The sequence below is a fragment of the Copadichromis virginalis genome, linkage group LG12, assembly GCF_057382275.1.
Source record: "Copadichromis virginalis isolate Kocher_CV1m ecotype Utaka linkage group LG12, C_Virginalis_male_GT1.1, whole genome shotgun sequence".
Taxonomy (NCBI): domain Eukaryota; kingdom Metazoa; phylum Chordata; class Actinopteri; order Cichliformes; family Cichlidae; genus Copadichromis; species Copadichromis virginalis.
Genome location: NC_140629.1, coordinates 35,623,444 through 35,650,612, shown reverse-complemented (window position 1 = coordinate 35,650,612; position 27,169 = coordinate 35,623,444). Strand labels below are relative to the sequence as shown.

General features: G+C 40.3%; 2 protein-coding genes and 1 long non-coding RNA gene across 5 annotated transcripts in view; 1 reads left to right on the top strand and 2 right to left on the bottom strand.

The window, feature by feature from the left end:
- Window positions 1–571: 571 nt before the first annotated feature.
- Window positions 572–12,266, bottom strand: gramd2b (GRAM domain containing 2B). 2 transcript variants are annotated; one of them, XM_085476303.1, is made up of 14 exons: window positions 12,045–12,266; window positions 11,189–11,311; window positions 10,058–10,145; window positions 8,477–8,546; window positions 8,101–8,204; window positions 7,000–7,095; window positions 6,811–6,882; window positions 6,468–6,557; window positions 4,926–5,028; window positions 4,314–4,451; window positions 2,796–2,871; window positions 2,475–2,579; window positions 2,002–2,086; window positions 572–712 (listed from the first exon to the last, which is right to left on the bottom strand). In XM_085476303.1, exons 1-14 carry the CDS (start codon window positions 12,134–12,136, stop codon window positions 671–673), a joined length of 1,284 nt encoding a protein of 427 aa, XP_085332429.1. In that variant the 5' UTR covers window positions 12,137–12,266; the 3' UTR covers window positions 572–670. The 2 variants fall into 2 exon arrangements, with proteins under 2 accessions (XP_085332429.1, XP_085332430.1); XM_085476304.1 differs by lacking the exon at window positions 6,468–6,557.
- A 7,438-nt stretch (window positions 12,267–19,704) lies between these two features.
- znf608 (zinc finger protein 608) overlaps window positions 19,705–27,169 on the top strand; it is a 70,852-nt gene continuing 63,387 nt past the window's right edge. For both annotated transcript variants that reach the window (XM_085476298.1, XM_085476297.1), the window contains exon 1: window positions 19,705–20,738. In XM_085476298.1, coding sequence (XP_085332424.1) covers window positions 19,824–20,738 — 915 coding nt within the window. In that variant the 5' untranslated portion in view covers window positions 19,705–19,823. The remainder of the gene's footprint in view (window positions 20,739–27,169) is intronic.
- LOC146697518 (uncharacterized) overlaps window positions 21,106–27,169 on the bottom strand; it is a 70,894-nt gene continuing 64,830 nt past the window's right edge. Inside the window, exons 4-7 of the long non-coding RNA XR_014923411.1 lie at window positions 22,761–22,882; window positions 21,786–21,830; window positions 21,513–21,576; window positions 21,106–21,160 (exon numbers count right to left, since the gene is read on the bottom strand). This is a non-coding gene — a long non-coding RNA (uncharacterized LOC146697518). The remainder of the gene's footprint in view (window positions 21,161–21,512; window positions 21,577–21,785; window positions 21,831–22,760; window positions 22,883–27,169) is intronic.

The window sequence follows — 27,169 nt, the reverse complement described above, 5'->3', positions numbered from 1 at the left end:
ATTCTGCACCACATCTCTGTGTGTTCATCATTTGTTTCATCATTTGTCCGGACTCCTTCTGTAATTGCTTAAAGGAGCTTGCTTCTTCGACATATTCCTAAACAAATTTCTGTCGTCCTCCAGAAAATCTTATGTACGCAAACGCTCGTTGCAACCTCGTATCTGGTGCGTGTCTTTTATTTTGAAAGCGCATGCGCACCTGCGGACCACTTATGTGCAGCCCTGCAAAACAGTTCAAATTTCACCAGAGGGGACCATTTTTAGCATTAATGTTTCTCTCTTTTAAAAGGATTTATTTTGTGTGTATCATTATAGTTGCTGCCCTACAAAGACAGACAATAGTACAGGAACTTGATACCAATGTCAGGGAGTTTCTGAAAAAACTAACATAGAATGCTGCTGTTAATGCTAGCTGTGACTTCCCTTTCAATTACACATTTGGAGCACAAAAAGTCTTGAAATAATACAAAAGTATGTAAGTAACAAATATAAACCCAGACGTTGGGTATATTTGACCAAATATATACAGTAGTTACTGTATTTTGGCTTCATAGGGCAGAATACATTCCAGTAGTGTTATTTTTTTTAATAACAAACATACATATTTACACTATATTTACAAAAATAATATATATGACTTTCACTGTGCTTATACTGGTTTTCTGTACTTTCAGGCAGCTTCCTCCAGCAGTCTTTGCAGGTTCTTCTGCACCTGAAAGAACAAAGTTTGCTTTTGCTTAACTGTAAACTGTATTGGCAGAAAACTCGACTGCAGATAAGTGCATCTGATGATATTGCAAGTGTTTGTCTTGGTTAGTAAGTGTAGATTTCAAAATGAAGCCTGCTCCTGTTTATCTTGTTGTTAAGGTCATTTCCTTGTTCCTGTTGAAAGCTAGAGACTCAGACTTGAAGCAGTTGAAACAGCAGTTAGGGTCATGTCTACATGAATATCTGTTATAACACAGATGATGTGGAGAACAGTACCAACATCATTGACACGTTTATTATTCTGAAGCTGGCATAATTGCTGTGCAGTCAGTCTGCAGAGAGATCAAGTAGACCACTGCAGACACATGGAAACCATAGACTGTATATAAAAGATGGAGGTATCCATCACGACAACATTCGTGAGTTTTCACTAATTTTGATGACCACTTGATTTGAGTAAAAGATGAAGTTAAATAATGCTTATTTAACAAAGTAGTGCAATTAGCAGATTTCCATGAAGCCAATGGAAGTGCAGAAAACTGCAGTTCTTCCAAACATGAAGATTGATGTTTATTTCTAAAACATGTTTACAGGCCTAACTCTTTTTGGCAGCTGTGGATAGTTTCTCCCTTCCTAGCAATTTAAATTCAAATCATCTCTTTCAGTAGCAGGTTTAATGTGAAATAAATATTTCCAGTCAATTTCCAGTTTTCATTTCACTCAGGATCAAGATGGACTCTACAGTCTGACACAGCTCTGAGCCTTTACCACCTTTTTGCTGATGAAAATTTTCTTTATTCTCCGTCTAAAACACTGAGGCGGCTGTCAGCTGCTGCTTTTTGTTTGTAAGGAGACGAATGTCAGCCTGAAATATAAATGGAGTGTAGACTGATGGAGCTCTTCTTACAAATGATGCTCTAAACTGATCACTGACTATAAATGTTTGATCAATGGCAACAGGCATCCAGTTACACTTTGCTCTTTGGAAACTGCTGAAGCCTTCCTGCTGTGTGCTTTCAGAGGCTCATGAAAGAAACTCCTGATAACACATTCACGCAATTTTTAAAGGTGACCTGTTATGCTTTTCCTTAGTTTTTTTGAAGTGCATACACTTGTAGTCATGGCCCAAACGTCAAATAATGAGATCTGTGTAATCCCAAAGTGAGTAACTCAGGGTTCAGACCTCTAACTGCTCAGATTTGAACATTTTTTTAAATTATCAATGGGGATTATAGCATATCCAGAGGGCTGTATCTATCAACACTTGATCTGAAAAAACAAAGACAGACCAACCTTCTCCAGCTTCATCAGGTTGATGGTTAGCAGTTCAGATAAAAGATTTGTGCCTACGTCAGCGGACCCACTCAGAAAATTGTTTCTGGTAATAAAACACAAAAATAATCACCATAAAAATGATTTAAAATCTTCACAAGGGTCAGATGTATCAGCAAAAATCTAATATGAATAAATCAGAGAAAAGTAAATCTTGTAGATTATTGTACCATAGTCCTTGAGACGAAATAAGGAAACCATTTCATGTCTGTGAATCCACTGTTACCTGTTTAGTTTGGATCATTAGTTTCATTATTTGGGCTATTTTTAAATTTGTTTTGTGAGGATGTGAATAAAATTCATCGTGATGCTTTTGCAGTTTTTGTTTCTCTTTCATCTGGTTATCATTTCCATGTCTAATTTCTCACTTTTTCAACCTTCTTTAGCTAAGTTTTCTAGAGCTTGTCAGAGTCTCAGACAGTTCGACGACTCACTCCGGGTGTGTGAACTCGGCCACAGCGCCGAGCGTTGTCAGTCTCTGCTCCAGTGAGATGATCTTAAACGCCAGGTAACATGAAGACAAGACCAGGGTGCACACTCTGAGGAAAAACACATGTAAAAGAGAAGATGAGCAAATTGAGGCTAAAATGCGCTACAAATGAAAATGTAATGATAAACTGAAATTAATGTGCATCCAATGAATGAATGGAATAAATCCGCAAATCATGTAAGTGATCAGCTTAATTTCCAATTAGGACGAGTGACAGAAAAATCCTTTACTGAAGACATGAATGAATCAAAGGCAGCAAACTTACAGGAACATGTAGACCATCAGCAGAGTGTTGAGAGAAACTGGCTTCAGACACCTGCTGTCAATCACCACATCCGAGCCTGAAGAAAGATCAAACAAATATGTCTTTGTTTACGACAAAAAGACACAAAGTAAAATGCCCTACGCGTGTGAGAGCAGCGCTGCATTAAAAAGGTTGGAATAGACTGCTTCATCAACTCATAGAAATCAATATGAAAAGGAGTCATTATAAATATAAGCAAGAAAAGAAGTGGAGCTAAAGAGTTATGGTTGGATAAGCAGGAGAGAGCAGATGGAAGAATGGATCATATGGGCGTATTTTTCATTAATATGGAAGAAGCAGCACGGTGACACGATGGTTAGCACTATTGCCGCACAGCAAGAAAGTTCTGAGTTCAATTCCACCATCAGGCCAGGGTCTTTCTGTGTGGAGTTTGCATGTTCTCCCTGTGTTTGCATGGGTTCTCCCTGGGTCCTCCAGCTTCCTCCCACAGTCCAAAAACATGCCATTAGTGGGATAGGTTTTTTGGAAACTCTAAATTGCCCATAGGTATGAATGTGAGTGCGAATGGTTGTCTCTGTCTATGTGTTAGCCCTGCGACAGACTGGCGACCTGTCCAGGGTGTACCCTGCCTCTTGTCCCTACAGCTGGGATAAACTCCAGCGTTCCCCGTGACCCTGAAAAGGATAAGTTGAAGTGAATGGATGGATGGCAAATATGCAGGAAATTTGGGCAGCTGTGAGGGATTCTGGGTAGAAGATATCTAATGCATTTAGAAAAAATATTTATCCAGGTGACGTATTTCTTTATTTAGAAACTAATGTTTCGTGCAACCCATTTTGCCAAATCTCCTCTGCAAATGTGCAAAATTATGACCAATACAGACGCTGTTAATAACAAATAAAAAAATCAAGTTTACTGTTGGTACATGATAATATTATTATTTGACAGAAACAGAGTATTTTTTTTTTTCAGTGATAAATATAGATCATTCAGGACTACATTTATTTATATTTGACAAGTTTGTGTTCTGGGAAATCCCCGCAGGTCAGTTTGCATACACGACACATATGAGATCACAATCGGTGCTTCTTTGCACCTCAGCTCACCTCTCATGGCTTTTAGAGTTAAATGTTGTTGAATTGTGGCGTTCTCAGACTGACTCCTTAATCCTGAGTACAGCTGAGGATATTTTCATTTTACCGCTTCTAAAAGCGATTTTTTATTTTACTGTTACAAAGTTAGCGGCAGTTTATATTTGGCTGTAAAAATAGAGGTGGGGAGAGCAGCAGTACAGGACAGTGCAGGCAGCAATGTCAACAGAAATAAGTCCAAACAGAAGGAGCTGAGTCAGCTAAACTTGAGCCAATGCTATGATGAATTTGACCAAAAAGAGAAATAAAATGTAGGGACTAAAATAATAAAATTATAAATTCATAGTCCCATGAGAGGTTCAGTGCCAGTGGTTTAAATAAAAGTGATGTTTAAACTAACACGACCCTGATTAAAGACTCATCCTACCTCGGTGGTGCTTGGAGTGCTGCTTGTTGTCTGGACCCTGCTGGTTCAGATGTGGGTTCTTCACTTTGTGCTGGTGGTCTGGAGATGATGCACTGTCTGTGCGCTTCAGCATATCCAGGAATGGAGGAACGGTGAACTCTATAGAAGCAAAAAGGCAAGCAAAGCATTCAAAACTGGAAACCCAGGGCCTGTTATGACTTGGGGCAGGTTTGTAATCCCGATTAAGTCCTCTTGAGAAAGACACACTAAGTATGTTTGAATAAACCCTGCACTACAAGCTGCTCATTTTCAACTTCATCACAGCTGTGTGTGTGTGTGTGTGTGTGTGTGTGTGTGTGTGTGTGTGTGTGGGGGGGGGGGGGTTAAACGTCAACAAAAAATAAAGAGTAAAGAAGGAAAATTATAGCAGCACTAAGTAGCACAGGTCAGATTCTACTACTGAAGTGCAAAAGTGGTTCAGGTTTTGTGAGTAAAACGTTGACAGCCACAGACGATGCATGCGACGATGCATGCGACGATGCATGCGACGATGCATGCGACGATGCATGCGACGATGCATGCGACGATGCATGCGACTGCTTCTAATTGGTCAGTTGGACAGCGATGCAGTACCTTCTACCTTCTCATAGTCTGGAACCTGAGAGTCAGAGCTGCTGCTCTCCTCCATCTCCTGCCTCCTGTGTCTCATCGCTCCATCCAGGTCGCTGAATTCACTCTGCAGAAATTCACAGACACAGAGAGAGTATAACTAGCAGGCACTAGCAGCTGCTTCACCCCCTCAGCCAAACATGAGCATATCTATCATATCGATCGTATCTGTACTGAAAAAAACTTCACATTTTCCTACAAATGATATTTTGATTGGAGCAAACAAAACCAAAAGTGAATAATAATAATAAACATTTAAAAAATGGTTGAACCCAAGATTCCAGGGTGGAAATAGGAAATGACAATTCACTTTAGTTTCATGAGAACTTAATGCTTTTAGAAAGCTGCAATTTAATTCAACTGATTTCTGTTGTAGTTCTGCTTTTATGAAGGTTGTAAATTTTCATTATTTGTGCAAAAGACTTCTAAAAAACCCTCAAACTATCTGAAACAATATTTTATACGTTAAAAACTAAAATAAAATCTAACATCCAGTTGCTGATGTTCTTGTTGCAGATGTTGCTGCAGAAACTTGACGTCGGCTTCGCTGTGTCAGCTAATTTTATCTTTTATCTTAACTTCCAAAATGTATCCCTTGGCAAATATCCCATGTAATATAATATTTAAAAAGTCTAAATCCAACAGCTAAACTAATATAAACTAAACTGTAATTCAAGACGTTCAAACAATAATAAGTCAAATGAAAGGAGCCAACACACATGGGAAATTAACTGAAAATAAACTGAACTTGAAGCAAAAACACAAAACATATCAATCAAAAGTAATTAAAATGATAAAACTACAATAACTCACCTACAACCTCAACATTAAAAGTAAATGATTATTTAAAACACATTTGCTTTGTGGAGTTTATGCAGTTGTATTAAATTGCACAGGCACTCTAAAAGCATCACTTTTAGAGATAAAGACTTTTGGGGTCAGAGAAAACACAAAATGAATTAAAATGGGAAAAAGTAACATTTCAAAGATCCTGTTTGGGGATAAAGTGGCCAAAAATAAATAAATACATAAAGCTTTAGCCACAAGGACCTGGGGCGATTGATACTGACATCAGGAAGTGTCTCACAGGACAGCCTTCTCTCTTGGACACAGCTTTGTTGAATGCATAAACACAACATGCAACAAATATCCAGTTGGAACATATGCAAAATGTTACTAAATGATTTGCCAGCTGGCTCCGGCTCTCATGCAGGGAGTCTTTTTTTTCTGAACAGCTTCTGTCCCCATAGGTCGAAATGCTTAGTTGCCACGTTACAGCTCCAGCTCTCGAGGATATTGGTTTTATTTCACCTCAAGTTTGATGTGTTAAAATATCTTTCTGTCAGAAAAGAGACCAGAGAGACAAGTGCGAGGATGGACCCAAAAGCATGATGCTGTCTTATTCTTATATCTTTTATTATATGTAGGCAGGATGAAAACAGTATCCGTTGTATCAGGAAACTTTATGGCATTCGGCTGTTTGTGTTTTTGCTGTGTTTGACCCACCAGAGGAAAGCGAGGCGATAGCGGTGACCTCTGACTTCTAAAGCTGTTTTCAGCTGAGGAGGGAATGGGGCTGCTGCATGGACTCTTCCCCTATTTATATTCATGTAATACATAACCAAACATCATGTGTTTAAATGATCCTCAAGTCTTCAAACTTATTTAAAATGAATAACATAAGAAAGCGCAAGAGTAAAAAAGAAAATTATCTGAAACTGAGTGTTTAGTTTAAAGCCAGAGTTTTCGGCTCACAATGTCTACCTGTTGATCACGAGCAGTACATACATGACAGAAAACAAGGAAGCATAACACGTCTGTATGGATCTAAATAAAAAGCCTTTCCTACCTCCAGATGAGGACAGATCGACATCAAAAACTTGTAGGTGTTGTCTCTGGACAAGAAGGACACAAAGACGTACTGCAACACCAGAAATAGAAAAAATGTCTTTTGGATACTTTTCCACATGTGCAAAAATACTGTGTTTTTTTTCTTAATTCATCAAATCGTGGTGAGAAGCAGCGAGATTTCTCTCACCCTGTCATTTGTGGTGGCGATCACCAGAGCGTTTGGCAACAGGATGGCAGTTTTGGTCTTCTTGATGTTTTTGATGGACACCACTGGGATGGCGACCTGGGACACAGAGCAGTTCGATCCTTCATACCAGCTTTGAAACCAGAGAAAAAGATTCACGCACCTGTAGGCCGGCTTCACTGTGACAGAGCTGTTCACTGACCTCCGTCAGCTTTAATTATCACCATCTATACACATTAACTGCAATTACATTCTCAGCCTAGATTGATAGTTCCAGATGTTTCCCATACAGTAACAGATGTAAAACAATCCAGTCGTGACCACACAGCAGCAAGGTGTCATCTGCATGTGTTCATGCATGCAGCAAAATATTAGTCCCTCTGCAGACTGTACCTGCAGGCTGCGTGTGTGTAAACACAGCTGGCTTACAAAATAAAGAATAATGCGCTACAATGCCCGCACAATATCAATATCCACTTAGCATGTCCCTTCATGGAGGAAAAAGTCTTTTTTTTTTATTGCAGAAGCACTGCTTGGATCAAAATGTGGCAAAAGTATAGACATTATTTACTTAAGTGGAAGTCCAGATATTTAAAAAAAATACTCCTGCAAAACTGAAGTAAAAGTGAAAAAGCAAAGGCTCTCAAAAGTGCTCAAACGTCCTCTATTCATAAAGCAAAGCTCCATGATTGTGCTGCCAAAACAACGACACACTTATTATTCAATTAAATTGTGTTGATAAAAATCAAATTGAGGTTAAAAATCTTATTTTACATCACTGAGTTCTTCTTGGTCTCAAGTGTTGTGTAACGGATAAAACTGACTGTTTGCTGCTTTCTGAACGACAGCAAATTGTTCTGTTTTCTGTGAAACTTCTCCAGGTAACTGTTAAATAATTTAAACCGACATATCTCATCAAATCAAACGGCTGCTGCTGGCACCTCACTGTGTTCGCCACTTTAAACAGCATCAACACAACAAAGACTCTGACACTCGCGTGGAACCAAGAAACACCACTGAAAACATCTGTGTATTCTCCTGAAATCTCTTTCAGATTCTCAGCCTTTTCCTGTGAGCTGATACAAAACAGACATCAATGCATACCTTGGTATCTTTTCCAAACACCTTGGAGTGGAAGCAGATCCAGTGGTCGGAGACAAACATGCGTCCTTGGTAGAGGATGTCTTTCTGAAGAGCACAGGTGTAACCTAGCAAACAAATAAAGCACATTAAAAAAACACATTATTTTTAGATGTTTGTGAGGAAAAAAACAAGAAAAGACCAGTTCAGTGTTTGTATTGAACAAAAGAGTTTGATAAAGTTATTATTGGACTTTGAATTTACACTGTAGTCCTATCATAGGGATTCTATTATTATCAGGTGGTTAACAAGAGGCTCTGGTATCAAATGTTCAACTATGACCTAATCCTTCATTCAGTATTTAAGGTGGAGTGGATAGCTGTGATCATTAAAGACTTACTCTGTTTGAGCTGTTCTTCTTTGCTGATCTCCTTAAATATTTTATGGTACTGGCAGTTGGTCTTCGAAAGCTGAAATACAACACACACACACACGCACGCACGCACGCACACACACACACACACACACACATATATCAGTTAAAGCTAAGGCTGACATTTGGATGAATTCTTATCAGAGAAAAGTAATAAATAAATGTGGCTTGTAAAACTTACGGTACTCTCAGGAGAACTACAGAGCATTTATTTATGGGATTGTTGTTTTGCAGCAGTGTATATCTATATGTTGTTAGACAGAGAAAAAGCTCTAGTTCCACTCCATCATAGAAACATCACCCATACACCAAAATAAGCTTGTGTGTGCGCAGGCAATCATGGTGTTTAAATCATGTGGATACCAGTTACAGTTTAGAATTTATATGACATTTTTGCAAGGGAATTGCAAAGGACATTTTAGAGAAATGCATTTTTAGACCAAATCAGGAAAACTTAACCAAATAACTGTGGTATTAAGTTAAACCAAACCGACTGGCTTAGGCATTTTCAACCATTTACAAAGTATAAAGATATTTTTTGTAATTAATCTCGAGCTAAAACGTTCACCTCTAGGGAGCAATATTTTACCCCTGGACATGTGACGCTGTTGTTTTAACACTCGTGTCCTTAAGACGTTTTGCCTTTTGCGCTGTGAAAAACAATGTGCTTTTAATGTTTTGCATGGTTAAATAAAGACCACATTGACTCACTGCACCATCATGTAGCATTACACGAATGTTTATTCGTGTTCTAGCTCTTCAATGCAATATGCAGATATTCTGGACATGAAAGCATAGCTTAAAATATAAAATCATTTTTAAATATACAAATTTAGACTAAGTATCTTTAATACTGGTGGAATCATTAACCACTTTATAAACACTATAAAGCTTTTCTTTTCCTTTCCTTTGGACAAACACTGATGTATCGTAATCCTTGTGGTGTGTTAACTTTGTGTGTTACAATCCAGCTGATCAAGAAAATAGCTTTGAATAAGCTATAGCTAACAAGTCATTAGCCAATTAATCTATTTACTAACAAGTTATTAGAAAAAGTTATTTTAAAGTTTTAAATTCTTTCATTTGAAAGTGTACAAAAACCTCTTTGTGAAAACTGATTAGAAAAATAATTTTTGAATTCTTAATTGACTTTCAAATGCCTAAAAAGTACCAGATATTATTATTATTATTATTATTATTATTATTATTATTATTATTGTCTTTGTGAACAAAATTTAAAGCAGCAATTTAGTGATGTTATTTGAACTTTCGTTCCTCACATTGGTTTGTGGTGCCATGTCAGAACACTGGATGTGTTAATGTTGGCGTCATGAAGTAAAGGAAGGACCAACCAGAAGGAGGCCTGACCCACAAACTGTTTATAACCTGATACATTTCTAAGATAATAAGGTTGCTTGGAAAAAAGCGAGTCAGCAGAAATTTTATCTGATATTACTCATTTGGAAACCAAGTGACCGAGAATGGCCTACATGTAACATTTATAGGTGTAATAAAATATGTATCAGAGTTTACTTAATGACCTCTCACCTGGCTGTAGTGAGACTTCTTCCTCTCAATCTTGGAGTCTGGGTCTGTCTGCACCTGAGTCAGGAGAGAATGGTCGAAGGTCTTTGACCTGAGGACAGAGAGAAATTTCAGAGAGAGGATTTAACATATTACATAGCCAATAAGACAGAAGATAAACAGAAGTCAGCAACCTTTGGTAAACTAATTTTAGTGTATTTAAGAACAATAGCAGCCTGCTGTCGATTCCTGACATCATACTTTTATGAAAACCAGGAAATATTCAAATAATTCGAGGCTGGAGAAAAAAATGTTCTAATCAAAATCTGAAGTTGAAATGATTAAGATTATGCTCTTTTTTAGGACAGCATTATAATTAAAGCTGAAGCATATTAGCACCATCATATGACTCCTTCGTTCAAAAAATTGGATTTTCTTTGAATTTATGCTTTAAAAAAACCACAATTCAGAAGTCAATTTGTTCAAATGGTTCAAAACAACCTGCAGTCATTGTTCCTCCCGATCCAGAGTGAGAAATCTACTATTTACTTGATCAGCTGGATTGTAACACACAAAGTTAACACACCACAAGGATTACGATACATCAGTGTTTGTCCAAAGGAAAGGAAAAGAAACGAAAAGAAAAGAAAAGAAAAGAAAAGAAAAGAAAAGCTTTAAAGAAAACATCACACAAGATATAGAATTTACTCTAATCAGCAAAAGTCCCGTTTACATTCAGAGGATAGAAAGTGTCTTGGAATTGCTTCTCAGGAGAGAAGAAGGAGTGGACTGAGAAATAACAGCATTGCAGAGGTCAAGAATGGAAAATGTGTTGTTTTCTGGTGAATCCCAGTTAACGAATAAGACCAAAAGGAGCAAATATTATACCATAATGTACCTTTAGTCGTATTATGGCTTGTCACAAGGTTATTTAACTCAACCTTGGAAGTGGGTAACTATTTGTACTGTGGTTGTTTGAACCTTACAGACTTTGAACGTCTGGTGACCAAAGGGCAAGCTAAAATTTCAAGGTAAACCTATATTCTTAACTGGGCATATTTGGACCTAGCATGACGTCTGAATTTCATATGCAACAATCTAAACAATACAAAGATATTTATGGATAAAAACCAGAGAAAAACGTTTGTAACTTACCTGACTAACACTGGCTTTCTCCTCCCTGTTAGCTCCGGCTGCTCCTGATCAGCAGCCTGCAGTGGTTCACTGCACATCCTGCTCAATCTTTGCTGCTCCTCTGCCACAGCTTCTGTATCTGAACTACACACGAAAGGGAAAAGTGAAATGAAACCCAAAATCATACTGTCCAAGAAAAGTGGGAATCAACACAACATGCAAAGATTTTTTTTGTTTGGTATTTTGTTTTGTTTTGTAACTCTCTGGAGTTTTACGTAAGGAAAATCCTGCAATAGCACATCTTACTTTCTTGTCCAGCTGCAATGCAAAAGCCAAGTTTCCCAACTTTCTGTTGTGACATTGCAAAACAATAGATAACACCTTAGATATTGCTCAAGGTGAAAATTTCCAAGCGATTAATAGATAAAGCAGAATTTTTACAAGTCAAGAAACCCACCATGGTGCCAGTCAATCACGAATCCAACAGTTTGGTAAGTAAACATAAAGAATCCAGACAGCTAATTATGAATAAAAGTCAACCTTCATAAAATGTGCATCCCTCATTATGCATTTTCTTTCTTTGCAGTGAAGGTTGTGTGATGAATATCTAAGTCTCCTGGGGACCTAAAGACTCCATATTCACCATGTGGTAAATTCACGACTGAATCATTTTAATTCATGCAATTCCAAAAGCTGACAAGCCAAGAAGATCTGTCAGTTAATCAGTCAATAATCTGAGTGATTGTTCTGCTATTCAAAAAGACATGAGTACTGCTATAACTTTTACTAATGCAACCAAAACAGCTAACACAAATATCTGTGTGACACTGCCTTTTGTACTCTAGAGATGTTTTTGTTTTTACAGCCACAGACTCACTGAGAATCCCTTTCTTCATGCTTTGCAGCTCCTCTGCTACATTTCCTGGCATCCTCCTGCGACGTCTGCTGGTTCCCACACTGTTCTGTCATTATGCTCAGCAGATATTTTCCAAGCAAACGCTCAGCTAGACGTCCTGACTGCTGCCGTGAGAACTGCAGCCTGATCCGCTGCTCCCTACGCCTACCTGCTAGCCTGTCTGTGGGAGTGTCCTTTGGGCCCCTCGGTTTCACATGTCACAGCCAACCAGATCACAAAAGGGTGAAGTGTGTGTTTGTGTGTGTTCGAGATGTGCGCATTTGAACCTTTGATCAGTGACATTTTACTCGGCTTTGTTTGTGTTCCTAAACTTAAAATGGTCTCATAATCAATCTAGTTTTATTTGCACAGGAACAATACTTCTACCTTCCACTTCTGTCTAAACAGGGTGAAATCTGATCTGGTTCCCTTTGCTGAGGGGAAATGATTTCACGTGTTCAGCCTGTTGTATCCCCGTATCCCTGCCGACTTTCTTCATGTTGAAATGTGTATGTTTGTTTTCCAGTGGGGAATTAGAACGCTGCACGGAGAAGCCCCTTAAAGATTTAAGAAAAAGCTGGATTGGATTGCAATAAATAGACCCACATCTTAATTTCTATAATTTATAATCCCATTTTTATCTCAGAAAATGTCCCTCCTGTTGGCATGATTTACAGCATTCAATCTTTAAAACATCTGTAGTTGCACGACGAAAAATTTATGTAAGTAGTATTTACACGGGCTGCATGCAGCCTGCACTCAAAACTACATGTTGTTGCACAAAACTGTAACTCATTACATTACAATTAATCTGATTAAAGTGCTGGTAAGAAACGAGGACCCAACAGTTCAGGTTCAGATGTTTTTTTTAACATGTTGATCTCCTCACTCAGCCGGAGTGAGGATACACGATCCAGCTGTTGTTCTGGCCGTGTGTGTGTGTGTGTGTGTGTGTGTGTGTGTGTGTGTGTGTGTGTGTGTGCGCACTGCAGTGTACGTGTGTAATGAGAGCTCTCAGCTAAGGATTGGTTGGTCATGAAAACAGTCTGTCTAAACACGTTTTATCAATACTTGTTTGGATTTAAAGTGTTTAGCTTATATATCCTTAATAAATTCCTGATTGGTGCACGATTCCTGTGCACCAATGACACCATTTTAATTATGGCAGAAAATACTTCCTGTATGAAGCTAAAAGTGCAAATAGCTTGGAGAAAGGACCAAAGTGGCTTCGGTCTTTAACATTTAATGTTTAAAAACACACGCACAAAAACTAGACAATTCATAGTCAAAAAAGCTTCAAGATGGTGTATAAAAATGTATGTTGAATAAATAAAGATGACTGGCTCTGGGGTGTCATACTCATCTCAAGTGGGCCAGACCATTAAACTGATGGTAAAATTACCTTTTTTTGTGTAAAGAAGTAAAAGTAACCATGCAGTTACAAAATGATGAACAGCCCTTAAAAAACAGTACGTCTCATTTCATGTACATTACTAAATAATTATTACATTTTGCTTTTGCTGATCCAAAGAATTTGTCAAGATCTAGAAAAATGTGAACTTGTGAAAATGTGAAGTTGCAAGTATTCTTAAATAGATCATTTGGAAGGCCAGCTGTGGCCCCTGGGCCATATTTTTGACACAGATAGACTGATCACAGTGGAGGCTGTACCGGTCCGTCATGGTGAACAGGTGAGCAAGAGAGCTGAGTGTAAAAGCGAAGCTCTCGATTTACCAGTTGATCTGACAAGGATGCCTCCTGGATGCCTCCTGGGTGAGGTGTTCCAGGCATGTCCCACTGGGAGGAGGTCCCGGGGCAGATTCAGGACACGCTGGAGATATTGTATCACTCGGCTGGCCTGGGAAAACCTTGGTGTTCCCCCGGACAAGCTGGAGAAGGTGGCCGGGAAGAGGGAGGTCTGGGCTTCTCTGCTTGGGCTGCTGCCCCTGCAACCCGCCCCCGGATAAAGTGAAGAAGATGGATGGATGGATGGATGGATGGATGGATGGATGGATGGATGGATCAGTCTATCATTTGTGGGTTTTGATAATGTCTTGTTCCCCTGCATAACAAGGCGTTCTTACTTATTCTACAAGGATTTTTTTGTAATAAGACTGTCAGGAACATTTTCTCCATACTTAGGAATGCTCTGATTCTGAATTTAGATCAGATATGGGTCCAAAAGTGAATCAAAGACACATGGATCTAAGGGGCCAGTCTATTGTTTATATCAGGATGCATCCGTGCACTGGATGCTAACTGGAGAGCTATCATGGGTAACAGCAAAGTGTTACCATTTTATAAACAATGTTTTCTCTGTTTGTGCCACAAAATAATTTGAATTGAGTTGACAAGACTCCCCAGCTCAGATGAAAATATTTTCTTTGGTGGTCATCATTGCTTTACCTGCGTCTCCTCAGCTCCTTTTCTAACCAGTAAAGACTCTCACACTGAGCTGAAATGAAATGACAGCAAATAAAAGAGGCGAATGACAACAGCAAAAATCATTTATCTTGGTTCTATTTACAATTATTATTTCACTGATAAATACCATTTTAGTTCATTACTTTTTGGATGTATTTATTTGTGAAACTTTATTAAAGCCATGTTTAAGTCAGGTCTTACAGAGAAAAGTCAGAGTGAGCAATACAGTCTTATTGGTTTAACACTGATAGTCTGAAGTAAAAAAAAAAAAACAACAACAACTCTGGAATCTCCAACAGTCCTATGAAGAACTGTTCATCAGTCTGTTAGCAACTACCAGATTTCTCCAACATTTGTTGTTGTGTCTTTCTATTTGTTGGCTTACAACTGACTTTAGCCCTCTTTAGGGAACGTACACACAGAAACAACGTGGTGCACTTTGAAATACAAACAGAGCTGAACTGTTTGCCAAGTGGGGTTTTTTTTCCCCTGGGGTCTTTTAATAGCTGATTCAGCTTTTTCTTTTTAAAAGAACTGATTATAAAGATAAGGTGAAGACAGTCTGTGATCCAAATGCTGACTTTCTCGCGAAACTCTCATGTGGCCCATGTCGTAGCATGAAATAACCAAAATTACTCTGTTTTTGGTTTTTAGTACTTTTATGGCCAGTTCTGTGCAGTTTGCTTCACGTGAGCTGAGAAAATAATCTGCATACTGAGAGCACTGGATCAAAGGTGTGTAAACAGACAAGATGTCCTTTGAAATGCAAACATAAACCAAAAGAACTGCAGGTTTAAAATGCTTATGCCTAATATTCCATATGAATTTTGACATAAAGTAACAAACTGAGTGTACCAAATACTGTATGTGTCAGTCAAATAATAATATTTAAAATGTTTTAAATAGTTTTGTATTCAACATGAAGTGTTTCAACTGCATTTATTCTCATTATGAAAAGTTAAACAGGCTCAATTAGTTGTTGCTAGTTTCTCTATTCTAAACTGTGATAATGTAACACTAAATAAAAAATTGCCACTTTTTGGCTTACTGATGCATTAGACACAATTATGAGATCTTTTTATTACATATCAGACTAAGTTATTAGGCCTGCTGTTTACATTAGTGACTACTACTGGCATGACACACAGTTTGCCATCACTCAAGCTGTGGGCATAGACTGTAAATAAACAACAGCTTTAAGTGAGACTGGTTAGCGAGGTGTCGTCTTGAAGCTGTGAGCTGAACAGGTTTTTTTGCCATCACAGCCAAACTTTGCTTCCTGTTTAATATAACATTAAATTCTGAATTCCAAGCTAGAAAACTTGCACTTAGCTGATAACCCCTGGTACATATATGGCCACATCCAGTCAAAAGAATAATAATTTTTTTAATAAGTTCAAGGCTTTAATATGCAGGTGGATGACATGCATGCATCTGTTTATGTGATGCTTTATTTATACATGTTTAGCCTGACCCCACAGTTTTGCAGCTGTCGCTGATAGAATCGTCGATGCTTTTTAAAAGAAGGAAATTTAAAACAAAACAGCGTAGCCCTTAATGGGCTAAGATTACGAGCATAGATATAGAGGCATGACACCAATTTACATATCTGAGCAAATGTGGCTTGTTTTAAGTAAACAAGAGTAGTAGTGAGTACTCCCAGCTGGATGTAGTGCAAACATCTGGGATGTTTTTGTTGCTGTTGTTGCTTCAAAATTTTACACTCCATAAAGAACTTTTTTTTTCTCATGACACCCAGTTTCCTCTGCACCAAAGACAGGTGTGGACATCACACCTCTTCCTTTAATAGGGAGTAGTCTGTACTGAAGCTCTCAGGATCACCAAGTGACACTTGACAGGAGGCACAGCTGACTCTCGTCTCTGCATCATAAACTATTTATCACTGCTGTCTTCTAGTTCATGTTGTGTTGGATTCGATGGAGTGTACTCCATTCTTCCTCGGGTATACTGCAGGGCACAATGAGGTCAGATATGGCATACCTGCTGGATCCCGGCAGGGATTTTATCTGCTGTCGGTCTATGCTTTGACACTGTTTGATTGATAGGCTTCCTTCTCCTGCAATCCTAAACCTTTTATCTCTGGTTACTGATTGACACACTCATAAATGTGTTTTGTACAAAATTTGACATTTCACGGGAGCACTCCAGCATTTTGCCGAATATATTTGTTTGCGCTCCCTCTCAGTCAGATTGCTTCATTTCTGTGACTGGAAGCAGGTGCACACTGCAAATAAAGGAAGCCCAGTCTCATTTGCATGTTGTGTTATGCTTATTTAACGCATGTAGGAACAGAGCAGTGTTTGTGCAAATATGGGGAAAAAACTTCAGGAATTTACATAAAGGAGTTTCTGCAACAAAACCAAATTTGTCTTCGCCATAAACTGTAAAGGAAAGTTGAAATACACCTAAGTATTCACCAGCTTTTGTCTTTTAAGTTCTCCGTTTTGAATTTGTGTTTCCCTTAATTTACATTTTGTCTTTACACACTTAATGTGTAAAGATTGTGTTACTCAAAACTGCTATTCCACTCTCATTAACAGACACTGACTATGATTTTAGTTTGTTTGATTGTTCAGATTTGCAGAGTATTATTTCTTAATCACAACCAATAGAAACATTAAAAAATATCTTCACACTAGAAGCACTGAGCAGAGTGACAATATTATTTGGATATACACACTTGTCATTCATGCCATTTCATTCCTCCTCGGCCTCTTGATTCGTTCATTTATCTGTCAGTGAAGATGGTTTCACTTCCACACTGTGAAGGAAACACAGATGATGCTCATACATCATTCTTACGTCTCTAACATGTTGGGATGATGGAGGTTTTTATATAGTGCTAACTGCATGAAGTTATGATTGCTTTGGGTCTTTAAACCCTGTGAGCGTATTTGTGTGGTTTTTGTAACTAGTTTTGTTCATTTGGGTCTAAATGTGGCTATCCATCATTATATGATCGTTTTGAGTCTCTTTAATGTTATTTTGTTGTGTGTTTTTTTTGGTTCAATGTCATATTTTTTTTTAGAATATTTAAGGGCATTTTAAGCCTTCCCTTCAGAGTTTCACATTTCTTTGTGGTAATCTTAAACTATCTGATTAAGGTACCCAATAGAGTCTCTTGGTGGTGTGAAGGGTCTTCTGCCCTGGCCAGGTCTGCTGTCTGTTTCTGCCTGTTTGTCCCTCTGTGCTGCCTTGCAGGTTTCTAGAAGCATAGTTAATCATAGCAATTGGAAACACCTGGACAGTCTCCCAGGAGCGTGTATGCTCTCTCTCCATTCACCCAGCGTTGTGCTATTTGTTTAGTTGGCTGTGGCTTGGTTATTTTAGTTTTTGCACCACACAACACCGCACACCTAACATACAAATACTCATGTAGCTCCTGACATGCTGTTAACACTGCTTCACACATCCCATAAAGATTATCGCAGTTTCTGCTTCTTTTATTTAATAAATTAGAAAGTTCTAGTTAATTATGTGTCTCTTCCACCATTTTCCATGATTACAAAGGCTTTTTCTGTGCTTACCGTGAGTCTATTTGTGCTTAGTGTGCATGTGATTAGATCACTCTGCTCACTGCATAGCTCTTATCTTTGCAAGTTTTCATTGTGCTCTTGCAACGTGGCCTGTAATCATACAACCTTAACTGAAGGTTATCTGGTGCACTGTAACAGATTTACTGTTAAATTCAGGTACATATGTTTTCAATGTGTACCTGGTGACAGTAAACAGCATTTGGGCAGAAGTTTCAAATAGCAAGGTATGTTTATGCAAAAGAAAGTCAAAGGCTTAGGCTTCACTGCTCTAAACACTCAATTTCAGTAATTTTTTTCTAATCGTAGATCTGTGTGATGTCAAGCAGAGAGGGTTTTCTTTAACATGGTCATTGTTAAAGATCATTGTTTGGGCCTGTTTGTGAAGGGCAGCCAATCAGAGGAACGTTACCTTTATGGCGTGGTCTGCCGCCCCAGCAGACCACGCCATAAAAGATAGCAGAAGCCACAACAGAGTCATAGAAGGTCTTCAGGAGTGGGCCCTCCACTCCAAACGACCTGAGTCTCCGCAGCAGGTACAGCCTGCTCTGCCCTTTCCTGTAGAGGGCGTCTGAGTTATGAGTCCAGTCCAGTCTATTGTTCAGATGAACACCAAGGTACCTGTAGCTGTCCACAGCCTCAATGTCCATACCTTGGATGTTCAGTGGTTGCAGTGGAGAATGCTTGTGCCTGCGGAAGTCTACCACCAGCTCCTTGGTTTTACTGGCGTTGATCTGGAGGTAGTTCAGCTGGCACCAGTCCACAAAGTCTTGGGTCAGACCTCTGTACTCCTTGTCGTCCCCATCAGTGATGAGGCCGACTATTGCAGAGTCATCAGAGAACTTCTGCAGGAAGCACTGGGTGGAATTGTGGGAGAAGTCTGCAGTGTAGATGGTGAAGAGGAACGGAGCCAGAACCGTTCCCTGTGGGGCCCCCGTACTGCAGACGACCCTGTCTGACACACAGCCCTGAGTCCTCACATACTGTGGTCGGTCGGTGAGGTAGTCCAGGATCCAGGTAGTGAGGTGATGGTCCACTCCAGAGTTCACCAGCTTGTCCTTTAGAACCGAGGGAAGAATGGTGTTGAAGGCACTGGAGAAATCAAAGAACATGATTCTCACAGTGCTTCCAGCGGTCTCCAGGTGAGCGAGGGAACGATGTAGGAGGTGAATGACGGCATCATCCGCTCCAATGCCAGGCTGGTAGGCAAACTGAAGTGGGTCCAGTGATGAGCTTATTAGGCGCCGAAGCTGAGCATTTAGTGGGCATCCAATCACTGACACTTGAGCTGATGCATAAACTATAAAACAAACACGGCAGCGCCCTCCTGCGGCCAACTAGTTGCATTTTCTGACAGTAATTAAGTGGCATCTGAGACATTGGGAAGATGCATTCACAGTCGAAGGAAAACAAAACCATCTATTCTCTCTTTGAAAATAAACAGTAATGTGCTACATATCCATATATTACTGGGGCATTTTATTGTTGGGATTGAAATAAACCTTCCAAATGTGACTTTATGAACTTTATTCGTATTGTTTTTATTATTTTATGAAAACACAAGTGTAGATTTGTGATTATCGTGTTTTACTGTGCTGCGGGTGATAACAGCGAGCAGCCCTGTCAGATACTGCGAGCTGTCATTCAGTCTGTGTGGTAGTTTGTGAAGGAGCGGGCCTGATGCTCCGGTGCTCTCCGCCACACTGCGGCTGGCTGGCGCTCTGACAATGACTTGCATGCTGATTATTGTGGAGATCGACAAAGGAGACAAGGAAACGAGGAGATGAACCGTTTCCTGAGAGCTGGGGAGAATGGAGGGCTGCTGACACACTGCAAGGAGCTGTCACCCAACCACACCGCCGCCTTCTCCTCCTCTTCCTCCTCCTCTGTCTCCATCGCCTCCTCCTCCTCCTCCTCTTCCTTCAGTGCCGCTGGCTCAGCCGACAGACACGCGGCCCTGCCCTCGCTCCAGACCCGGACACCTGGCGGCGGCGGGTCGGAGCCGAGGAGATCCGCGCTTAAGCGTAAAGGAGTCGGCCGGGAGGGACGGGAGGAACCGGAGGCGGCTTCGGCGGATCACTCATCAGCGGCTGCTGTCGTGGTGCGAGGCGGCGGAGAAGCGTGCTTCGGGATCGGCAAGCAGCAACAGCAGCAACAGCGTCGGGAGGCTCAAGGACGCAGCGTCGCTGGAGAAGGTCTGGAGATGATTTCAGCGGTCAGCAGAGAGGCGGACGGTGGCGGCGGGAACGGAGTCTCCGAAGTGACCGCTCCTTCTGCGTCATGCGCCAAAGGCAAGGAGGAGAGGAAGGGGAAGAACATGATCCGGGGCTGGAAGAGGGAGCGAGACAGGGAAAGGGACGCCGCTGCTCCTCCTGCCCGAACGAGGAAGGAGAAGCCCGGTGGTGATGGCTCGTCTCCTCCTCCTCCTCCTCCCTCCGTCTTCCTCCCGTCGTCCGCCCTGCCCGCTCCCGAGCATCATCTGTGCCGCGACGGCTCCGGACACTGCCTGTGCGCCGCTCCGGACTCCAGGCTCCCGGGAGATATCAGCAACGTAAACAATAACAACAATAGTAACGGTGCCGCCGCCGTCAGCACCGGGAAAACCGCGCTGGAGTGTGGAGTTAAAACCGGCGCTATTGTTGTGAGACGGCAGCAGGACGACACGCCGGCCGCCAAGAAGCACAGAGGAGCCGAGAAGGTGAGCCTGCTTTTATTGTCTGGGGGGGGAAACAACAATGCAACACGGCAACAAAAGAAGCACACCTGCAGGAAGCTGCCTTTAATTTAGCCTAACGCGGAAATAAAAGGAGGGAGGCGGTCAGTCAGATGCAGGTGTAGAGGCCACAAAGGAGCAGCAGACACTCAGAATGGTTAAATGCTGCCACATGATATTTATTTGCCATTGTTGTTGCCCAGCTGGTGTCATTGTTCCCGCTCTCTGTGTCTGTGTTGATGTTTACCAGGCTGAGATTTCCTTTTTCTTTTTGGAGGGAAGATGAAGAAAAAAGGAGGAGGAGGAGGAGGGAGGAAGCAGCAGCAGCAGCAGCAGTGTGTCCTCCATCTCCATCCTCCTCCTCCTCCTCTTTCTAGAGCCATTTAATCCAGTGCTCCTTGTTTTTCCTGGAGATTAGAGGAGAAGGCATGTGCATCAAGAACTCAGCAGTAAAGGGAATTAAAATGTGATGCTGTAATATAACAAAATGGCAAATGTCATTGTCCATCATGGTGAGAGCAACAACAAAGTCACATTATTTTATTCAAGCAGACTTATTATGCTTTTCATTATATTTGTCAGGTGTTGACTGCTTATATGCAAAAGTTTCAGATAATGACATCAGTGTGTTTACAAGTAGCTCCTGTGAGCCAAGAGCTATAAATGCTGCATTTAAGATACTTTGTTTTACTGTTTCTGCATGATGTCATAAAGAAGGGTCATTATTCCTACTGATTTAGGCACACAAGCACAACTCACCTTCTGTTTCTGAAATGCAGCCAATCAGTTGAAAGTTGGCTTAAAGGGGGAGGGGCTAAAACAACTGGTTAAAGAAAAGGCATAGTATAAGATAAAGAAGGCTTAATTTAACCTTCCAGAAGCATGTCTTTAAGTCTGGCAGCTTCTAGGCAGTTATTGTAAAGCTTTATCTAAATCAACTTGAATTTCAGTGGTCACCTCAAGATAAAGCCTGCATGTCGCACCAGCTGTCAAATGTGATGGATAGAGCTTGAAGAAGTTCATTCATTTTACCTGAAAGTACTGGTTTTAAATAATCCTTCCCAGGTGCACCACCAACTTAGGAAAACAGAGAATAAAAATTAGCCTTGCCTTGACATCCTCCTTTTTGTTTGCTTAATTCATTCAGGAAGACACTCAGGATATCAAATATAATCAGGCTTTAGAGCGAGGGTCACATCCTTTTAAAATAAGACGTAAATACTGCGGGTTGACAGGTCGGATGGCTGAGGTTTAATGAGCCACTCCTGAGCCGGTACAGCGGCCTAGCAGGAATGGTTGGGAAATCATTTTTTGGAGGGTTTTGAATAAGTCATCCAGCAGAGAGGAGATGGAGGGATGGGTGGAAAGGTAAGATGGGGACAGAGATGTCTGATAGAGAGGGAGGAATGGGATGTAACAGCAGAGGACATGCACTTAAAGACAAAGACACAAAAAAGAAGCAGATGGAGTATGTCCAGAAGGTGTTTTTTTTGTTAGTTTTTTAGAAACACACATGCAGGATTAGCTTTATGAGGCAGGAAAAACTGAAGCTTCCTCCTGCTGTTGGCAGATGCTGTTGACAGGAGGAACGCTGGTCTGCACTGGCTGCTTTGTTTATTTGTTGATCTGAAGGATTCCCATTCAGCAGTGAAACACACACACACACACACACACACACACACACACACACACACACACACACACACACACACACACACACACACACAGTCACCCTGAGCTCAGTCTGTGGAGGCTGTAAGTCATTTCCTGTCAACAAGAATCTGGGCTCCACTCAGCAACTGTTGGGTGTCCTTTGATTATAGAGAGGCTAAAACCCCGAAAATTGGGCTAATTTGATATTATAATGGAAATAAATCAAGTTTATTTCCATGAATGGATCTCTGTGGGTCATCCTGAGTTTGCACTCTCCACATCTGCTTTAGAGAATCAGGGAAATGAGAAAGTCACACTATGCACAAATTAGTCATATCATTAAGCACGTCTGACCTGTCGGGGCAGGGCCATTGGACCTCTGCTGGCAGCGGATCCTTTGGGTCCTGCAGGTTGTAAGGTGGGGCCACTGCAGATCATGCTCACTGGGAATGGGATGTGAAGAGTGTGCAGCCAAACTGTATGTAAAGATGGACATAGCCACTGTGACGTCACACATAAGTTTGCAAAGTCCTATTACTGAAGCATTGAGCAGAGCATTTTCACTGTTCCGCGTCTGCTTCGGCTGGAGGTTTCATCCTATTAAAAGGGAGTTTTTCCTTCCCACTGTCGCTAAGTGTTTATTGGAGTTTTCCCTGTGTTATTTTCTCTGTCTTTGCCTTATAATATAAAGCACCTTGAGTTAAACTGAATTGGACCAAAGTAAATTTAATTATGATTGTGCATTTTTGATGGTGTGACTTGTCAATCATAAGATAAGAACATAGCTTCTGGTCCTACTAGACGCTAATGGTAGCAATAACATATAGAATAACATGACTGTAGTGATCTCACCCAGGAGTTCCTCATTTGAGCTGATGTAATTTTTCTATGACAAAAATGTCAACACAAGTGCTAAAAACCGCAGTTCCATTAATGGCCACTTGAGGCTTGCTCCAAAACAATCCATGCCCTCATTGACTTTCATTTGAAAATGAACCCAAAAAACACACATTCACAGCCTGATACAAAAACCGGTGTCAGCTTCTATGGATAACTTCCCCCTTCAGAAAACAGCCTATGAGTCATACATTTGGATTTTGTTGAGGTTAAAAGTTAGGGACATGGATTATATGACTGGCAGGTGTGCTGACACAGGTGGCTGTGTGTACTAGCTGTCTGTCACTGAACTGGACTTCTTGACTGCATTTGTGTGGTTGATGCCTTTTGAATCATTTCTGAAGCCTGCTGTGAGGTTTCCAATAAGTCTTTGCTTTATGTTTTGTTTTGGGAATGCAATTTTGTTAGTCTGATACTTCCAGCAGTACTTCTCAGCAGATATTTGTGTCTTTGCTTTGCATCCATACAGTTTGTGGATGCAGTTTGCTGCCCTTAGCTATAAAGTCCCACCCTCTTATCCGACACCAACACAGCAGTGGGCCATACGTACAGCCTATAGATACTGAACTAAGCTTCAAGTCTGACATGATGGATTCCTTTGTGAATCTTGTGTAAATTCAGCGGCCTTCTAATGATATGAACAAGCTGTCATTTATGTCCTATTTTACAGTTTTGATTAAGAAGAAGTAAAAATAAATAAAAAATGTTTTGCTAATGCTTTTTTTCGCCCAAGTGAAAATTTCACAAATTAACGTAAAGGTGCTTAAGGGATTACAGACTGATTGCACAAGAGTTTCAAGGGCATCTGCAAAGCTCAAATGCAATTATTCATTAAAATATAAATAACATGTGTTCTCACAGCTGTATGAGAGATGACTGACGGTTTTCCCCTTAATGTCGTCTACATGAACCCTTCCTACACCTCAGTGGATGAATGCACCACTAGCTTCGGTGTCATCATGGTCTTTGCATATGAATTTAAAGCCGAACAAAAAAACACCACAGCCACTGCAGAAATATCCAGTTTCATGCACTGCAGTCCTCCTGCTCTGACATGTTTCCTTCACTTGAGCCCCACAAACTGAGCATTTGTCATCTGTGGCTTTTAAGTTTAGCCTTCAAATCAAATGTCTCCAGTATCTCGAGACTTGGTGTTTAATTATTACTCTGGAACCAAACACAGATTTTTGGGCTGCTGCACCTTTTGGAAGTTAATCTGGTTAAAATTAATGGAGGCACAATGAGAATGAATGATGTATGATGCATCTAATTTAAATGGAATCAAAATTGGATTAAATAGTTACGCCCTGCTGATGAGAACAACTGTGGAAACAGTGAGTACATGGAAGAGCTTGTACTTGTGCATAGAGCTAATGAACTACAGTCAAATGGAAGAAGATTATACAGAACCATACATTAAAACTGGTGACAGTACTGAAGAGCCTTCTTTTAAACTTGTTTTTGAAATATGAGTATTGCTGAAGATTTAATCAATTTTGTATTTTATTTTCTCTTCTCCAATTTAGAGCTGGCTGAATATCCTGGAGGTTTTTTCGGAGAATTTTTCAAAGTTCGATATTCTAACATATCAACTGATATTTTCGTTTTTCTTTCAGACACACGAAAAATGAGCGGATTTCCTAAACCTTTGTCATGTGTAGCTATGCAGTAATTTATTAGATACAAACCTGACACTGTTCATAACAACTACACTGGAGAAAAGTTATTTATAAGGCTTTAAGGTAGGGATGATTAATATGTGGCTGCAGACACAGGGAGCTGTAGCTAATAGCTATCTGGTAGATCCATCCACCAGTGACTCTCCTGGACCTCCTGCTCATGTTTATGCTTCTTTATGCAACTGTCTGATCAATAATAGAGCTTGTTGTCTGGTTAATTGTACAAACATATTGTACATGATGTTTTTAATTCAGTTTTAGGGTGTAGGATTTTCTTAGCTTACTAATTAGCAGGTATATAAGAATGCACATTGCTAGTCAGCTTAACACTTCACTCTCTGTCCAGTAGTCACTTTTGTCTCCAAAAATCCTAACATGGCTGTGGTCTACACGACAATGTTGAGGTTCCAAAGTACAGAGTCCAGAAAATGATTGGTCTATAATGTCTATAATGCTTATTAGCATCCACCACTTAAAAACTGCAATAGCTGGTAGAAACAAGATTCCATTCAGAGCTAAGTGATCATAAACTAAATGATGTGATGTTAGAGAAAGATTAACCATCAAATGATCACTTTTACACATCATCCTGAAGGGAACATGAATGCTAAAATTTATGGCTATTCTTCCTGTCATTTAAAAAAAAAAATCAGCACAAAGCCTCCAGAAACTACTAAGCTGAGAGTCCAAACCTCTCCAGCTTTTTATTAGCACTCATTTTATATAACATATTGTTAAACGAAGGTTTTAAAACCATGACAGCCCAAATATTTGAATACTTTAGAAAAGAATCCCTCTCAGGTTGTCTGAGACTTAGGAAGAAATCTAAACCATACAGCATCATATTGATGACTAATCCTGTTTTGTGGATGGTCTCATCGCAGATATTCTCCAGGCAGAAATTTGGTCTGCTTTTTTTGTCTATTTGCTGCCATACTATAGCATTTGTCTCTGCCCAATTGAGACGCTCAGCATGAAGTTTGATCACAAACAATTTAACACTTCACCAACCCTTTTGAGAGCGGCTTCTTTACTCTCACAGTTATAGCTGAGCTGCTTTGCTTTTTGTTTTTTCTGAAACTATTGGCATGCTACAACCTCACATCTTTAGATGTCATCCAGCTAGCTTACTTACTACTTATTCCAGCTCTGCTAAACCTCATAATGCATTAATGTTTTGGAGTTAAACTGTTTCACAATTGTTTGCTTTCGGGAACTGAAAGAGCATTTGGACCCAGAAATGGCTAATGATAGACTTAACACCACGATGAGAGCACAAGGAAACTGCAGAAACGTGAACCAACTCAAGGGATCATCACAACTGGTGTGATTCTTCCTTGGTGGAGCAGATATGTTGTAATGAATTTTGTGAGCAACGCACTGACTAACCGAGACCGTATCATAGCAAAAATTCTTGCAGAAAAATGCTCCAATTTACCTTCAAAAAGCTACCCTCTCACTAAAATATAAATCTGATCTAGCCACACTGGCAGAAATAAAAGCAGTTCTGCTGCTGCTGCTGAGGCTCAGGCTGTCATCTGCATGACAATAAGATGCACTTGACTTTCTCTGTGAATGACAGCGGCTGCTCTGCTATCACTTTCTGTCTGTCAGTCTGGATCCCTGCAGGCTGAATGAGGATGAAACAAAAACACTCGGCTCCTGACGGATCCTATCGCCTAATATTGAATTCTGATCACCTTGCAGCAGCAGCATCAACGCACCCGCCAATATCCGGTTATTCCATTTTCTTTTTTCAGAAGCATCATTTCCCGTTGTGCTGTAGTCGCAGCTTTTGAGTCGTCACGTTTACCTGGTGGGTTTTAACAGGTTTGTGCAGGCTTGGTCTCCATGGTGACGTTGACAGTGTTTAGTTTATTCAGGAGGAGTTGTAGTGTCGCATGTAAACAGCTGATCCAAAGCAAGCGAAGCAAGCATCGGGATGGAGAGTGATGAGGAGAGGCCAATGTAAGGCAATGTTCCTTTTTAATGCACCATTTCATCTTTCTCATCCATGTATAAATAACCAGATCACTTTGCCCAGCCAGCTTTTTACGGGTCCATTACGCACTTACTTGGCTTTTTAAGTTTTCAGCGTTTTAAGCTGAAATCCTCCAAAACTGCACCTTTAAGAGTGAGTGATTATGAAGGATAATAGGCTGAGACTTTTGAAATGTGTTTTTCTGA

What these genes read in the sequence shown, in the direction of transcription:
- gramd2b (XM_085476303.1), bottom strand. Translation starts at nt 12,136, where the DNA reads ATGACAGAACAGTGTGGGAACCAGCAGACGTCGCAGGAGGATGCCAGG. An exon ending in AGAAGTCTCACTACAGCCAG is followed by an intron (nt 8,547 to 10,057) that starts GTGAGAGGTCAT and finishes GTTGTATTTCAG; the next exon opens with CTTTCGAAGACCAACTGCCA. An exon ending in AGAAGAACAGCTCAAACAGA is followed by an intron (nt 8,205 to 8,476) that starts GTAAGTCTTTAA and finishes TTTGTTTGCTAG; the next exon opens with GTTACACCTGTGCTCTTCAG.